This window comes from Habropoda laboriosa, unplaced genomic scaffold (assembly GCF_001263275.1).
Source record: "Habropoda laboriosa isolate 0110345459 unplaced genomic scaffold, ASM126327v1 scaffold65, whole genome shotgun sequence".
Lineage (NCBI taxonomy): Eukaryota > Metazoa > Arthropoda > Insecta > Hymenoptera > Apidae > Habropoda > Habropoda laboriosa.
The window spans coordinates 1,062,101-1,077,895 of NW_017100254.1; the positions used below are offsets into that span (position 1 = coordinate 1,062,101).

The window sequence follows — 15,795 nt, forward strand, 5'->3', positions numbered from 1 at the left end:
ATATCCTTTTTCGTTTGGATTTTTTGAAAACTGTTAAATTCTGAAGAACGTGTTACTATCCCTCAATGCAAGCCAATCGAAGGCAATACAATTTTCTTTCCTTATAAAACGTCGACTGTGTGACAGTTTATTGCTTGGAATTAAGAACGATTGAGGAAGATTGGAAATTAATTGGTAGACTTACGCAGAGGCTAAATCTGGATACTTTCTACTCGCAGATTTAATCCTTTTAAAGCGCAATAATTTTTTAGTCGATTTCTCTTTCTTTCTTTCGTTTTAAATAATTGGATACGAAAAGAAACACTCTGCGTTTACGCTTGCACAATCTGTTTATTTCGTCTCGGAGATTACAAGTCGACAACGTTCATTTTCTATTTGCAAAAGTTATCAACGTAAAAATATTATCGTAGCTCTAGTTACATAGTCTTTGGTTCTCCCCCTACGTCTTCTACCTCATTTCTATTGCAGTGTACAAATATCACTTGTCTATACGAAAAAAGGAATATTCTCTCGATGAGTATAAACAAAATAAATATTCATCGTCACTAAGGTTAAATTGTAAAAAAAACAAACAATCGAATCGCGTCTTAAAGCTACAATCTAAGGTAACCATTCGACTGCGCTATTCTCGTAGCCTTTCGTCATGGTTCATCTACTGTTCGCCTCTGGTTTCCTCGTTTCTTTCTCCTCGCTTCCGGCTATCTTATGGTACACTTTGCTTCCTGCACTAACCACCCATTCAACACCGTCGCATAATTTCTGTCCAGCCTTACGAACCACGTTTTCAATATTCTCAGCCGTGAAAGTGTTTGGATCCACGTTAATGTCCAACGTGTTGTTACCATGAGGACATCCGGTTTGAGGGATGTTGCTCAGACCGTACGGACCCACTCCGTAGAAAGATAATATATCGCGTATCCTGATCAAGTACGTCTTGTCTAAGTCTCGATTCCTGGACAAGATCGTCAAGCTCTGACGGTTCCAGAACTTCAACTTCTGACAGGTGAAAATGACCGCGTAGTTCTGGTAGTCCGTGGAGACCACCACGTGAGACGCACTTCCGATTAGGTCTGTGAACGTATTGCAAAATTTATTTACATGGAACTAAGAATAATTAAGGAAGTTTGAAAATTAATTGGTAGAATTTACCAAATTTTATTATTTTATACAGCAACAATTTATTTTAGAAATTTCTTTCTTTCTTAAGGGATTAGGTACGATTGGATGCCATTGGATAATTTGGCACGGAGGATGTAGAGGTTGGGGAAAAAATTTAGTTTTGCTGCAGAGGAATTTTTTTCTTTGTTTTTTGTATTTTATGGAATTTTTCATTAGTTATATTCTCGTTGTTTTATAAGCTTTCATATTTTCTGCGTTTTTAACCATTCTGTTTTTTAATAATCCAATCGGCAAATCTCCCATTAAACTCTTTCGCGATTAGAGGAATGCATGCGTTCCATTTGAGTAGTCGAGCATTAATTTAGTATCTATTACAAATTCTTTAAAAAAGTAATTTTAAAAGGTTAATTAAATCACATCTTTTTTTGTTATATTTTCTATATCTTCGTTTGCCTATGACAGAACCAATTCCCCTTAAACTCTAACGTCCAATGCTTCTACGTATCATAATTCCTCCAACAATTACAAATAATCCTCCACAAGACAGATCTGTCTTCAGATCATTCAAGGGATAAGAAGCGATTCATCCTTGGCCATCTTTCATCCACCATGATCATAATACGCTACAAAAAAGAATTGTACAGAAGTCTACCTTGGCTCATTTTAAAGCGTGAAGCCTCTAATTTCACTACCTTTAATTTAATCTTTTCGAAAATCGCTTTTTGTTGCAGAAACGAGTGGAAGAAGTTACTTTTTTCTTTTCAAATTTTACAAATTCAAACGACTCTACGAAGTTGAACAAATTTTTTGGGATATTCGTTTTGAGATGGTTTTGTAAAGGGACGTCTCCCCTTCACAACGATCTCTAAGAAGTTAACGTATGATTTTTTTTCACTGTTTTATCGCACTTTAAATGAAAAGTGTACCGCCGGCATTGGAGTACCCCAGGTACACTACGCGGAGGTTGCACTGTGTGCGTTTCGTGCTTGTGTTTAGTGCGTTCAAACAGTGGTTCAAAGATCAACAATTTTTCGGTCGAAATTTACTGCTCCTTTAATTTTGCACACAAACATGTACTTACTCAGGGGAAAGCGAATTTCCATTCTTGCGGGTGTACTTGGTTCCGGAACGGTCAATTCACCGGTGTAATGATATCTGTGCTTCAATGGCGTAAGACCTGCGCATAGAGACGTCGCTTCATTACGGATAATTCATCCCACTTGCCAGACAGTTATCCTATTGACATGCTTTTATGAGTCCCGATGGGATCCGACGTTCTCCTTGTTTATTAATTCAAAAAGCTTCTAACAATATATGCACACCACGCTAACGACTACAAAAGAAAAATTTTGCCCTTTTCGCTGTGTCGTCGTCGACTATTGTTGGAATTACTCACAGACGGAAAGTCAGATCCCCTCTTTTATCATCTCTCTGCGTTGCTTCTACTATATACATATTTACAGATCAGTATTTAAAATACAACTTTTTATTTATTGAGGAAATACTCGATAGAAAGAAGGTACAGTAGAGTTCCGATTATCCAGAATGCCCGATTAACCGGCACATTTGCCCCGACTATTCTTCGGTAACCGCCGTGAATCATACTTTGCACAGACAAAGAAATCACGGCCCCGTGTATCTAGCAATGATATCGACACCAAACGGTTGACGAAAAAACTGAAGGCATTCGTGTATTTTATACAATGCGTGTATTCTATATACGCATATATGTAGACATCGTAATTTGCGTCCATAGTGGTTTTCTAAATTATTTTCTTCGTTATTATCACTTCATAGGTGTAGTCCAATTCCACATTGAAGAGATTTAATTTCTGAGCAAAAAGTGAACCCAGTTAACAGATTCATTTTTCCATGAATATCGTACCTAATATCGGATGATCCGAAACTTGCGTTAATATGTACACTCCAGGCTCCTCATCGCGAGTGTAATTGTAAGTGATGCATTTGCTTGCTGTAGACGTTTTTTGGATCACGTACCACAAACCTAAAAACTTTGGAATACAGAAAATAATTCTGATTTATCGTTAGAAAACTATAGAGAAATTCATTTCTTCTTATTGCTTTTTCCTCCTTACTCTGCTCATTTCAAATGCTTTCGCAGGCTCGACGAGCGGGCAGTCGCCCAAATGGTACGTGTGTGATCTGGCGAGGACAAAGCATCCCGTCAGGAATATTATAGTGAATAATATCTTCATCTGAAAAGAAAATTTTCATCGAGTGGAAATTCCATGGTGCAATGATCACGACGTGCAAGGTCGCTGTTTTATCTTTATTTACAAGACACCAGAAGATAATATCTAATTATATATACTTATATATAACTAGGAGGAAATATAGTGCCTCTATATGCACAATTTAGCTAACGATAAGAATCACTCTTTCTGGACCCGAAGCAAAGAGCGATCTTGCGCTATATAACGGGTGGTGCTTGAATTAGTCAGCATGGAGTGCTGATTTATGCAATGGTTTGTAAATATATGTTTCACGAAATAATGACATAGAAAAAATGAATGACAAAAGAACTGTGATACTCTTCTACGATGATTTTAATTTTTTTTAAGTAATAAATGATGAAAAATTGGGAAAATTTACTTAGTCGATTATCGTATTCGATCAGTGTATTCGATGAATGTGTAATGTGAAAGTAACCGTTTTGAAGTATATGAATATTTGTGAATTCTAATTAAATATACTTGTCAGTGTCGTTGACCCTTACGATGTACAATAGTTGTATAAACAGAAAATGTAACGCGTATGTCAAAGAGCATACTCACTGTGAAACGACGTCATCAGTCTCTGAACTGGTACTGTAAACAGTAGCTTCAATGGAGAAGGATTTTATAAGATGTGCCCCACTCTAAATCCAATTACGGGTCACGCACACTTAGAATGGGCTAACGTGGCCCGATCAAACACGTTCTTCTCAAAGAATTCAGAGAAATGAATCCATTTCTTTTGCTACCTATCACGTAAGTAGATCATTTTTCTTTATTACATCGTAATGCAAAATCAAAATGCTAATCACTGAGACAATAAGGAACACTTTGGGTAATATTTTTGTATTATACTACATAGTGCACTATTACTACTAAATACTATTAAATTATATTGTCTTAAGAAACAATTAAAAATAACAAGGTGTGACTTTTACTATCTTTTATTAAAATATAAAATAATTTTAAATGTGTGATATCATATAATATTAAATTTATTATCATTTAAATAATACCTCATTATCTGATAGTCTATGACATACAAAGAACGAGACGGAAATATTCAGATTTCATACACATTTTTGCTCATAAAAGCCGGCTGGTTTATGCCTATATAAAAAGAAACGAAGGTGCGGGTACCTAATGACTTTGTTACACCACTGCTCACGATGAATCATCTTCATCCGTAAACGAATCAAGTTGGTTGTTCTCAGAATCGCCTGCACCACATACGGTTTCCTTCTTTTTACCCGTAGTAATATAACTTAATTTACACATTATGCGATAAAATACAACGTCACAATATAGAAAAAATAACAGTGCGAGTACACAGTTTAAGATTTGCGATATCAGTGATGAATATGCAATGGTGTAAATATCGAAGTTACTTCGAGGTCGGCATCCAGGGATGTACTCGAATAAAATATCATCATTTATTTCCGAATAAAAAGTACAAAAGAAATATATATATTTTTTTATAATAAGCGTGTGAATTTCTCGGTGATATGTACACATGGCAGTAAAGGCATATCCTCAGTTGAACTAATAGTACCAAGTGTGCTTCCTCTCTTACAAGTACAATGCTTATGATATGCTACAAACGGTGAAAAAATAATTTTCCTATTCGATTTACGACGGTAGAAGCATATCTAAGGGCACTTACAATTTCACATTTTGATTCAGATCATACAAGTGATAAGTATAGAAGAAAGCAAAGATGAAGTGAATTCTAACGAATATATATCATTAGCGAGTTTACCCGGTTTTATGCAGTGAAGATGAATCACTCGATCATCAAATTACAACGGAATGCTTCTTGTTGGAGTATGATTTATCACAATACACATTTCAAAATTTCTATGCACTGTTTGAATGTAATATCGTTTCAATGCAAAAATGAAAATTCCTAACATGAATTGTTCATATGCAATCAGCAAAGTAAAAAAAAAGAAAAGAGAAAGAAAGCTTAAATGTGTTTATACATGTGAATAAATTAGCGTTTTGATATATACCCTGAGACATATTCTCTATGTAATCACACAATTAAAACGTCACAAAATCTGAGAAATATACATCAATCATTTCATACAATTTTTCCACATTATGCTGATGGCAATTTTGATAAATCCAAATCATTGAAGTACGGATGTTTTAAGGCAGCTCGTGCCGATATTCTATGAACAGGATCATAGATAAGCATTGATTGCAGAAGGTCGAGTCCATCCGCGTCTAACGTTTTCACTTGTGACTCCAAATTATTACTTATCCAATTTGGAAATGTGGCTTTATAATCTGACAATTGTGTCACACCAGGCCATATCTCTTCAGTAGGTGTTCTTAGTATCCTATAAAATGTGATCTATTACTATTTCATGTTCCATTAAGTTATAATTTGATATATTGTATACAACATACCGAAATATTCTAAATAATTGATCAATTTCACTATCTCCTTGAAATAGTGGTTTTTTGGTTGCCATTTCAGCAAATATACAACCTACGCTCCAGATATCAATAGCACATGAGTATCTGTTAGCACCAAGAAGAATTTCTGGAGCCCTGTACCATAAAGTAACCACTTCATGTGTGTATATTCTGACTGGTATTCCAAATGCTCTACCAAGGCCAAAATCAGCTACCTTAATCACCCCTGATTTGTCAATCAATAAATTCTGGGGCTTTAAATCACGATGTAATATTCTACGTTTATGACAGAAGAGAATAGCACGTGTAATCTGAAATAGAATCAGGCACAATTATTTTAAACTTTCGTAAAACATTCTAAACTTAAAATCAATTTTGTGTAAAGGTTTTTGTTTGTTACAAAACAATTTATGTATGACCAATACACAATGATAACTTTCATTTCATACATCATGAATAATTCCAAACCTGGTATAAATAAGATTTGACCATTTTTGGTTCCATCAACTTCCCACTACCCAAACTATCCATAAACTTCTTTAAATCCATGGTAAGATACTCAAAAATAAGATATAATCTAGTTTCTTCCATTAGCACATCCATCAATCTAACAATGTTGGGATGTGGTAATTCTTTGAGCAAAGAGATTTCACGAATTGCTGTTGATGGCATTCCCTCATCATCACTTTCCAAACGGATCTTTTTCATAGCAACAATTTCTCCAGTTTTCTTATGTTTTCCCTTGTACACTACTCCATAGGTACCTGTGAAAATTGTTCACTGTAGTACTACCCTCACATGCTTTCTTATAATGCATAAAACAATAAAAATGATGAAAACTTCCATTATACAAACGAAATACAGATGTACTCCCGAACAATTATTTTTCAGCATAAGAAGGCCATCTTAAAATTATCGATTTCAGAAATATTCATCTTTCAATAACCTCGATCAAAAATAGACTCAACAAAATTTACAACCATTATAATCGATTGCGATAAATTAAAGATCAATCGATTACGTTCTGACATTAATTTATACCAAGTATTTTCTGATTACAATCGAGTGAAGTCTCGAAAAACACATCAAGGAAAACACTAATTACAAACGCACAACCTGCGAAGTACTATCCAAAAGCATTCACCTTCACCGATTTTTTCTATCTTCACGAAATTCTCCATAGTGAATGCCTGTCGTGAAACCCAAGACTGGCAAAATAACTTTCTACACCGTAATGCTTAGTATAGCCCGAAAATGATAAAGTTTCATATATGTATCACAAACTTTTCCAGTGTGCCGTCACGTAACGATCAAATTCAAACGTCGTTACGCCATATTGGTAAACACGTTTGAAAGTTCAGTGTTCGGTTTGCTCCGTAACCAGTCGGCCTTGTTCTAGCCAATCGGAGCTAACGACGTGATACTTACGCATTTACGGAAACGCAGGTGTTGCTTTTAAGCCCGCGCTTTTACGCTGGTGTAAAAATCGTAATACGAACATGAAACAAACGAATCATTTTTAACAAGCATCGTAAAAAAGTAACTAGGCAAGATTAAATTTTGCAAATTTCTAAACATACCAGGATTAATCGGTCAATATCAATTAATTTATATGTCGTAATATTATATTTAACTAACGGGAAATACATATAAGGGAAATAAAGAAAAACTACACATCATTTCAGAATGTTTATTTAAAAAAAAAAAGAAAAAAAGAAAGAAAGAACCATCAATCGTGTCAATGTACTTATGTATTTGTACACACAGCGTATAGATACAATGAAATTATTATATAAATGATCTTATAAGCACATTTGTAGCATAAAAAAATCATCCTCTCTCCAATTTTCTTCCGTGAACAGAAAATAATCTGAGATGGTCGTTGTCAAGTCGAAAGCACCGGGTCATTTCCAGAGTCTTAATAAATTTATTCTTTACTGTTTACAATATAATTACATAACTCTAACAAGATCTTTCGGATCTCATAAGCTTAACGATTACTCTATAGTCACTATTTATAACGACTATGAAATGTAAAACTCCGTTTTGCAATCGACCTGGCAACATTGCAAAATCAACAGACAAAAATCGTGTTGCACCTGTACTGGGTATTTGTTAATCGTAATTGTTCAAAACGGTTTCTTGCATTTTATCGAGGAAATTGATAGCCACCAGTGGCGTAACCAAGTCCAACGCCACGTTGAGTGTGTGTGGTAGCACGTGCTACTTCATACTGTTGCTCCATGTTGTTAAACATTTCTTCCTGTTTTTTTAATATATCTGGTTTAGCACCTGCAGGTGGGGCAGTCGGCAAATCGTCCTTAATGCCCATCAATCGTTTAAACTTTGCCGTTACTTTTCCATCTTGGTCGTGGGTGAATGTTGTACCTACCCAAGTGTTCGCAGTGGAAGCTGCCGTGGACGTTTTGCCTTCGTCTTGTTTCGACTATAAATTTCAATTGTACGACTAATATAATTTAAAAAAATTTTCTATTTTAACAAACGAAAATCGGTATTAAAAGTAATTATTACCTTGTTTGCCCATAAGAGTTTCCTCTTCTGTATCTGTTCCGCATATTTTCCTTGTGTTGCTGTAGCCAAAGGATTATAATAATTTTGTTCATTCTGAACCCCAGGCGTCGCGGTGTCTCCTTCCGGAGCTTTAAGTTCAATTCCTAATTTTTCCAATTGAGCTAACTTGTTTCTGCCTTTCTCTTCCCTGTAACTCATCGTTCGGAAAGGCGGAGGTGCGCGATCTCTCGATCTCGATCTCGATCTCGCGCGATCCTTCTCTTTGTGATAATTCGCCCGATCCTCTCGATATCGATCTTTCGATCTATCGTCCCTAGAATGCCTACGATCTCGATCCCTGTCCCTGTCCCTACGCCTATCTCTGTCATTTCTGTCGCGATTTCGATCCCTTCGATCATCGCGATAGTGATGATCCTTGTCGCTCTTTTGATCTCTGTCGTCACTCTTTTCGTCCCTACTAGATCCCAAAGAAGAACTTTTCTCCTTCTTTTTATCATCATCACGAGACTTTCTGTCATCGTCTCGACTCCTCTTTATATCTCTATCTCTATGACCGCTCTCTCGTTGTCTTCTATCATCGTACGATGACCGCCGTCCCTTGTCGCTCATATGTCTATTACGGTCAGATCTGTCTCCTCGTTTGTGCTCGTCTTTTGAATTTGCTGTATGATTCTCATGATCAGATCTCCTGTAAAACGATTACGTTCTGCAGGGTATACCACACAGATTCGTATTATTATTCTGCATGTAAGGGACATATTATATGTGGTAAGTATGTTGCAAGTTTTTTTTTTCTCTTATAAAATGCAAAGAAACGTATTACTGTAAGTTCAGAGGACCATATACTTATAAACAAACCAGCTTACCTCTGGTCTGAGGGGGAAGGTAATGTTCGGGATGAGTCTGTCTTTGTTTGTGTCACTGGACTGTGTGCCCTTTCGCTACTGGATTCCCTGGATGAATTGTTGTTGTTGCTTTCCTAAAGAAAGAAAAATTTTCCACGTTACTATGCACCTTTCACACATTCTATTAAGTGAAACATAAATTTCAATTTACATTACAAGAACTATATTATAAATCATAAATATTTATTTTTCTTTGTTTCTAGTACCCTCAGTTTAGCAAAAATCAATTTTTCACCCACTGTTATTTTGTAATCTATTTCGATCAATTATTTATAATAACAGCATTACATACTTTGAGCCTGTAATTGTTACAAAAGAAAGAATAATTCACAAAATTCAGTGTACGTAAAGTTTGAATTTTGCAACAATTGTAATAACCATATAAAAGTGACTACATCCTAATATTATAAGCACATAAAAAGAGAACACTCTTAACACTAATAATTTTCACAAAATTAAATTCGGTTTTCTCACATCCTTGGCTGTACTTGATACAAAAGTTTTTATAAGGTGGAAATTTTTGTTCACTGCAAATTTTATTATAAATCATTTCATCCCAGTCAAATATCTGGTAGATGAATAGAATTAAAATGAAATAGGAACATGAGGGCCCTTCATATTTTTCTGCATTAGCAGTTAGTTATATATTACCCGAATATGCTTGTACATGTGGTTTCTTTGATGGTTGATTTTTTGTTAGTGTTACCTTCTTCCAGCTTTCTCTACTCACCTCTGTCTTCTGAATAGGACTTGGGGTAGTCTTGAAAGACCCTCACACAGCATAGACCTTGCCGAGGTGCGTAGATATTGTATCATGTATTACCAACAGAGCTACGTGTTAATATTTTCTCACGAAATGGCACTATTCCCATTTACTTATTATTTAAATTTTAAATATCTGAATTTCTACCCTCATAGTGATTGCCATAATTCAAGCTTTAAGGTCATGTCTTACACTTCTTTTTCAATTTTTAATCTTATGAATTATATTTTGATATTGTCATAATATATCAAAAGATGATGTAAAAATAATAAAAGATAAGAGTGCATTGAGTCATAGTGATATAATGTACATAATACAATGATTTCACTATACTGCTATAAACGCTAAAGCAAAGGTAATAAATTTAACAAAACATGTTATCATTGTATTATATACATTGTGTTGTATCTACATAGTGTTTTAATAAATAAGAAATAATTATTTAAAATTATTTCAATTCATATAAAACCACTATGAAACAATCTTTTTCTACAAATTTTTCCTTTTGGATGTTTGGTACAAAATAGGTGCAGTAAAAGTGCTATTGTGAAATTGCATTTGATAAATGGTGATTTTGACATGACCTGTAAAAACCAAGTACTAAACCTTTCTTTTTTTATATATCAGGCATATGATCCTACATGTACATACAGCCCCCATAGACACCACATCTTCCTATTAATTGTTGTAACATTTCATACTTAATACTATAAACAAGCATTTGCAAACATTCAATTTCACTGTACCTCACTCATATCCATTTGCACCGGGTCGTAGTTAGCATCACTGGCCCTCTTACTGGTATCACCATGTATCCCATATGGTATCTTTGAACATAATGTTCATGATAAAGCACTAAATAATTCACAAGCCACAAATTTCTCACATAGTACCAATATTAAAAGTTTACTGTTAATAACAAATTAACAGTAATTCTAACAGAAAAATGTAGCTTAAAATATCAGTTGAAATTTAAGTACCATGGTTTGAGAAATAAACATTGCATAAAAGTAAAATAAATTGAATATAAAGATTACATTAATTAAAATGTGTTTGCTTCACAGGTTTATGTCAATTTTAGAGCCAAATAGAAGTTATTAACAACGAGAAACTACATTAATTTCTCGAAGTGAACTTTGGAAAATAAAAAATGTATTGGTTAATAATCGAAGAATTGTCCACTGGCTCGAGAACCTATCCCAGAAGCCATGTCGAGTGTGTATACTAGAAAGTTTCTTGAGCGTCATGGATGCCGAGGCAAGGATGTGCCATGGGCGAAATAATTGCGAAATATTACGACGTTTCTGAACAGGCACATACTCACCTTTGGATCTTCCGAATTATTACTATTGTCCCCGTCACTAGCATAATTTGCTAACGAATCCATAATGGCGTTAAAACGAGGCACAAACTGTCCGAAATTGTTACGACTATCTTAGCGTGTCGATCCTAGGCTGTCTTGCGCAGAAACGCCATTGGTGGAGAGTATTTGATCAGCATGTATTGTGCTTTCATAGCGCTTCCATCGAATGGGGGTTAGCGAAGCGGAAGTGGAAGGAGAGAAAATACAGGAAATGCAGTACAGGCGGCAAAATTAGGCGCGAACGTGAAAACTTCGTCGCAATTTCTTCATGTTGATGGTCAATCGATTGAATCTCGCCTCCCAGAATTTCGTTACGCTAGCTTATTCTCACGGAACAATCTAAATCGATCAATGGTCTAAATAGAAACACCTTCCATGAGGGTAATAATATACATATATTCTATTATAGTACCTACTAAACATAAGCTTGTGGGAGTAGTAGTACAATTTTTCTTCTCTAGAGTAAAAAGAAGGCAACATTGGAATTATTAATCTTCAATTTTAGTTGCGTGCACCACATATGTACTCGGGTTTTACCAGGTGCGAACTCGGGTTCGTGAGCCAGATGCTAATTAATTCTGTGACAGTGGCAAACAAATATTACGATTTTCGTAGCACTTGGAACGGTCACTGTACCATGAAACAACTACGTAACAGAAAAAAATATTTCACAGTTCTTAATCCCTTATTTTAAGAAAGTAAATTTCAGTACACAATTACGGTAGTTTTTTTTTATTTTACAGTATAAAACAATGTTTAAACAATTTTACCATAAAAAAAAATTTATTGATAAAAAAGGATTTATTTCTTTATAAATATGTATTTCAATATATTCTTTTCACCTTTTCTAAAACATTGAAAGTTCACCTACGTTGTGAATGAAACGATTCTCTGTTGTGCAAAATTGTCCGACGTATGGAATATACACATATTCATCGACGACAAAGGAACTCCGTCGCCAGTCAGAAAATGGTAACAAAAAGCCAGCTCGTGGGACTGTCTTTATTTACAAATGAATCCCATCGCGACGTAGCCGGGGGTACCGAAGGTGCACGAAAGGTGTTGCAAAGGTGGGCTGATGCTACAGAGCATTCGCATTGACGTTTACGCGCGGAGAAGCGCAAGCCGGCGTGTGCAGGGGAGTCCGTGAACAAACCGGGACGCAACAGTCGCTCGCCAGACTTCGTGCTGGAGTCATCGTCGGAGGTATGGTTTCGTTCTTTCGTGACATTTCGTGATTCTTAGTCCGGGGATACCTGTTACAAACGGCAGCTAACAAACGAGTACAGTGGATCTAGCCATAGGGGTGAGTAATTCCAATCAAGTTTCTTTCATTATGATCTTGGTAACACAGTGGCCCGGGTAGCAACCCTTCGATAAGTCGATCGAATTTTCTCGGTACACGCGTACCGCGGTCGTGTCGATTCTCTCGTTCCACTCGGATCTACGTGACCCCATTTTCGTCTTAAATCATAGTCAATTGTTTTTAACAGACAACATCCTCCGCGGCGAACTTTCCACCTTAACCGATACACTCGTAGATTTTTTTCGGCAGTACAAGTTTTTCCTTTCAATTATACGTAAAACGTTTACGACCCCGAAATTCGATTGACAGAAACGACGTATGACACGCTCAGTGATTTATGCGTGGCTCGTTTCACACGCGTCTAACGATAGACTTGCATTTAATCGTTCGGCAATTGTGCTGAAATACAATGGTAGTAATCCGTTCGAAGTGGTCCCTTTCAATCGATTCAAGATGATTCAATTGATTCGCCACACGCGACGTTTCGTTCCAGAGCGTGTCGGGAAATCATACGGATAGGTTCGATTAGGTTAGAAGGCGACCTGTATTAGCGCGTTTCTAAACACGCCATTCGTGTTGTTTATAATCGCTTGCCTCTGTCACACGCGCGAGCTTCTTTAGTCATTGAACGTGCGATACAGGAGAGTAGTGATTGTCATTGATCGAAATTTTCTGTGACGCTTCGCCGCGAATATCGAGATAATTTTAGTATCACGCGTGAACGTAAGAAATTATGTTGATTGAGTTGCTGATTTAATTAAACCCGGTGATTTAATTGCTTGATATTCTCGGAACTGCCGCGTCGTTTAATGGGAATACGAATTACCGGACTCGCAACGTTACGATTAAAAATGAGCTAGTGGCATGTGTAATATGTATCAAACTTCCATGAACATGATCCTCTACATTTACGCTGCATGTTATTCTTCTGTCACAACGAGATCACTCATCTTTTTTTGACAAATTATTTATTTTTTGGTTTTGGTTTATAACGAGTAAAATTGAAAACTTATTCTTTACTGCAATGAACGGTAAACACCGCCTTTAGTGTATTAGGGCGACAGAAATAAAAAAAATTGTAAAAGTGTTCGTTCGTCTTATTTGTCACCGGATATTTCTCCTTCGGGTCGATGCGTGAAAACTATTCGCGATTGTAGCGAGACACACAGTGTCGCCTAACAGAATTCGTTGAAACCAGTTTCATTCTTTTTATAAAGATGATATCGTAGTCGATCTTTGTTCGTTCTAATTGAATCTTTACACCGTGACGGTGTGAAGTATATATAGTCACATTGAATAACCAAGAAATAATACATTAAATTAATATCTGTAAATTTAGCGTAACACTACTCATTGTATTAAAATTCACATTTATACACATAAATTCATAGTTCATGAAATTGTAGTACTGGCGCAATTACCATTTTAACCTAGTAACGATCGATTCTGTTTGAATCACTGTAATTACATGCAACTATAAAGGTATCCTTTATGTACATATATTGTACATGCAACGGGCTTAACCTGCTTGACCAAAATTTAAACGAAATAGTAGGCCAAGCGAACGTAACAAATAATTCTAGCACGTACATAACAAACGAGATTAATTTCAATTATAAAACGAATTACTACGTTTATACATATTTTGTACGAAAATATAGGCATCCTCCATGTTTCGATGGACCGATGCAACGAAAAGATTTCTTCGCGAGAGGGCAGTGTTCAATCGCGTTATCGACAGAGGCGAAGTTAAGGGTTTCGGAACGAAGTTTAAAAAACGAGACTTGGTCTAGTCTCTTTGTCCCGTCGAATTGCGTTCCTAACCTTTGTGATTTCGTATCGACCGGGAGCAACGTACCATTCGGTCCCAACTATGAAAAGTCGCTTTGGGGACACGCTGGAGGGCCATCGAGTTCCTCGTCCCGGAAATTGTCGGAAATATCAAGGACAGAAAACACCGAGCCGCCGGAAATTAATTTAGAAAAAGCGGTTACCGAGACGAAATTATTCCGTGTTCTTTTGGAGATCGCACGGGCCACCACGGCGGCGCGCGGCCATGTTCGATGGTTATTAATTAAATCCAGCTCACGCCGTTGAACTTTTTGTCAATACTTTTCCCGTTAATTACAGACCGGTTGTGTCGGCGAGTCTATTCTTGTAGACGAAGAACGGATATCGTAGAATTCGTGGGAAACACTTTGTAGAGCATGTTGGAAGTTTCGTTAGCGGGAATCGTTAAATTTATGGAGATTTTATACTTCGAGAACCAAGCCAGAAGAGGTAACTGTGTTATCGTTGCTGCGTACGGAATTACGGCAACGTAATTCGAAAGCAGTCAACGGTTTCCGTTGGCAGATGAATAATATAATCGTTCGTATTGAAAATTGTCGAGTACAGTTACGCTGATAAAGGTAAACCTAATGGATTTTATTTAAAAAATAGGCAGTGGCTGAATTGGTATCTAAACTATATTACGTTTTACTGGCATTTCGTATCATAGCAGAACCTGACTGGTAGTGGATTTAGGTTACTTTTTTATTTTAATTTTCTCTCTGTATGTAAATTTTACGGCAAGCGTTACAATTTTTAAGGTTTGCGATGCGAGAAAATTAAAGATTAAATCATTACGAATTGCGTCCTAATTTAGAACCATTTCAATTTCATTTATACGGGCGCGTGTGTTACGAGGCAAAAATATAAGAGTATTCCATCGAACAAGGCTAACCGGGGAGAAACTTATTACACTTTTTATCTCGAATATTCGTCGAGCGACTTATTAAACTCTTTTGAAACAGGCGGAAGAGTTTGAGGAGTTGTTTATACTAGTCCATTCCAAGTTCTAGGGAATTCTTAATTCGAAAGTCTTTTATGCCCGCTGAAAGTGTAGGTCGTACCGCCTGGACACTTTAAATGTTTCTTCGGACTGTCTTTGTGCCTCTCTTTCGTTTGTCCCCGCTTCCGGGAAGAAAAAGAAAAATTCTCAAACTTTAAGTCTTATTTATCAATCTTACTCGTGGGTCTTTGCCATTCAATTATCATAATTAATAATCGTCATTGTTGAACCAATTTATTTGAACATTATCCCATTTTATTTAATTTCTTCAAATTTACTGGAAATATCTACCATTAATCTCATAACCTAACTGATA

At 36.1% G+C, this 15,795-nt stretch overlaps 3 protein-coding genes across 3 annotated transcripts; all 3 read right to left on the reverse strand.

The window, feature by feature from the left end:
* Positions 1-319: 319 nt before the first annotated feature.
* LOC108572372 (apolipoprotein D-like) lies at positions 320-3,943 on the reverse strand. Its single transcript, XM_017934604.1, has 5 exons — positions 3,915-3,943; positions 3,216-3,335; positions 3,005-3,131; positions 2,201-2,296; positions 320-1,070 (listed from the first exon to the last, which is right to left on the reverse strand). Exons 2-5 carry the CDS (start codon positions 3,333-3,335, stop codon positions 649-651), a joined length of 765 nt encoding a protein of 254 aa, XP_017790093.1. The 5' UTR covers positions 3,915-3,943; the 3' UTR covers positions 320-648.
* Positions 3,944-5,454: 1,511 nt separating this feature from the next.
* Positions 5,455-6,958, reverse strand: LOC108572401 (cyclin-dependent kinase 1). The gene is made up of 4 exons (XM_017934635.1): positions 6,922-6,958; positions 6,246-6,541; positions 5,769-6,088; positions 5,455-5,698 (listed from the first exon to the last, which is right to left on the reverse strand). Exons 1-4 carry the CDS (start codon positions 6,956-6,958, stop codon positions 5,455-5,457), a joined length of 897 nt encoding a protein of 298 aa, XP_017790124.1.
* A 705-nt stretch (positions 6,959-7,663) lies between these two features.
* LOC108572354 (arginine/serine-rich coiled-coil protein 2) lies at positions 7,664-11,476 on the reverse strand. The gene is made up of 5 exons (XM_017934575.1): positions 11,302-11,476; positions 10,724-10,804; positions 9,176-9,288; positions 8,310-8,997; positions 7,664-8,223 (listed from the first exon to the last, which is right to left on the reverse strand). The coding sequence occupies exons 1-5, from the start codon at positions 11,362-11,364 to the stop codon at positions 7,927-7,929; spliced, it is 1,242 nt and encodes a 413-aa protein (XP_017790064.1). The 5' UTR covers positions 11,365-11,476; the 3' UTR covers positions 7,664-7,926.
* Between the last annotated feature and the right edge of the window lie 4,319 nt (positions 11,477-15,795).

Excerpts from the sequence above, each read along its gene's own strand:
- LOC108572372 (XM_017934604.1), bottom strand. The coding sequence starts at position 3,335 with ATGAAGATATTATTCACTATAATATTCCTGACGGGATGCTTTGTCCTC. Across the intron at positions 2,297-3,004 it reads TTCGGATCATCCGATATTAG|GTCTTACGCCATTGAAGCAC; the intron begins GTACGATATTCA and ends CTCTATGCGCAG. Across the intron at positions 1,071-2,200 it reads GGAAATTCGCTTTCCCCTGA|ACCTAATCGGAAGTGCGTCT; the intron begins GTAAGTACATGT and ends ATACGTTCACAG.
- LOC108572401 (XM_017934635.1), bottom strand. The coding sequence starts at position 6,958 with ATGGAGAATTTCGTGAAGATAGAAAAAATCGGTGAAG. Across the intron at positions 6,542-6,921 it reads GATAGAAAAAATCGGTGAAG|GTACCTATGGAGTAGTGTAC; the intron begins GTGAATGCTTTT and ends CAATTTTCACAG. Across the intron at positions 5,699-5,768 it reads CAATTATTTAGAATATTTCG|GATACTAAGAACACCTACTG; the intron begins GTATGTTGTATA and ends CACATTTTATAG.
- LOC108572354 (XM_017934575.1), bottom strand. The coding sequence starts at position 11,364 with ATGGATTCGTTAGCAAATTATGCTAGTGACGGGGACAATAGTAATAAT. Across the intron at positions 10,805-11,301 it reads ATAATTCGGAAGATCCAAAG|ATACCATATGGGATACATGG; the intron begins GTGAGTATGTGC and ends TTATGTTCAAAG. Across the intron at positions 8,998-9,175 it reads CCTTCCCCCTCAGACCAGAG|GAGATCTGATCATGAGAATC; the intron begins GTAAGCTGGTTT and ends ATCGTTTTACAG.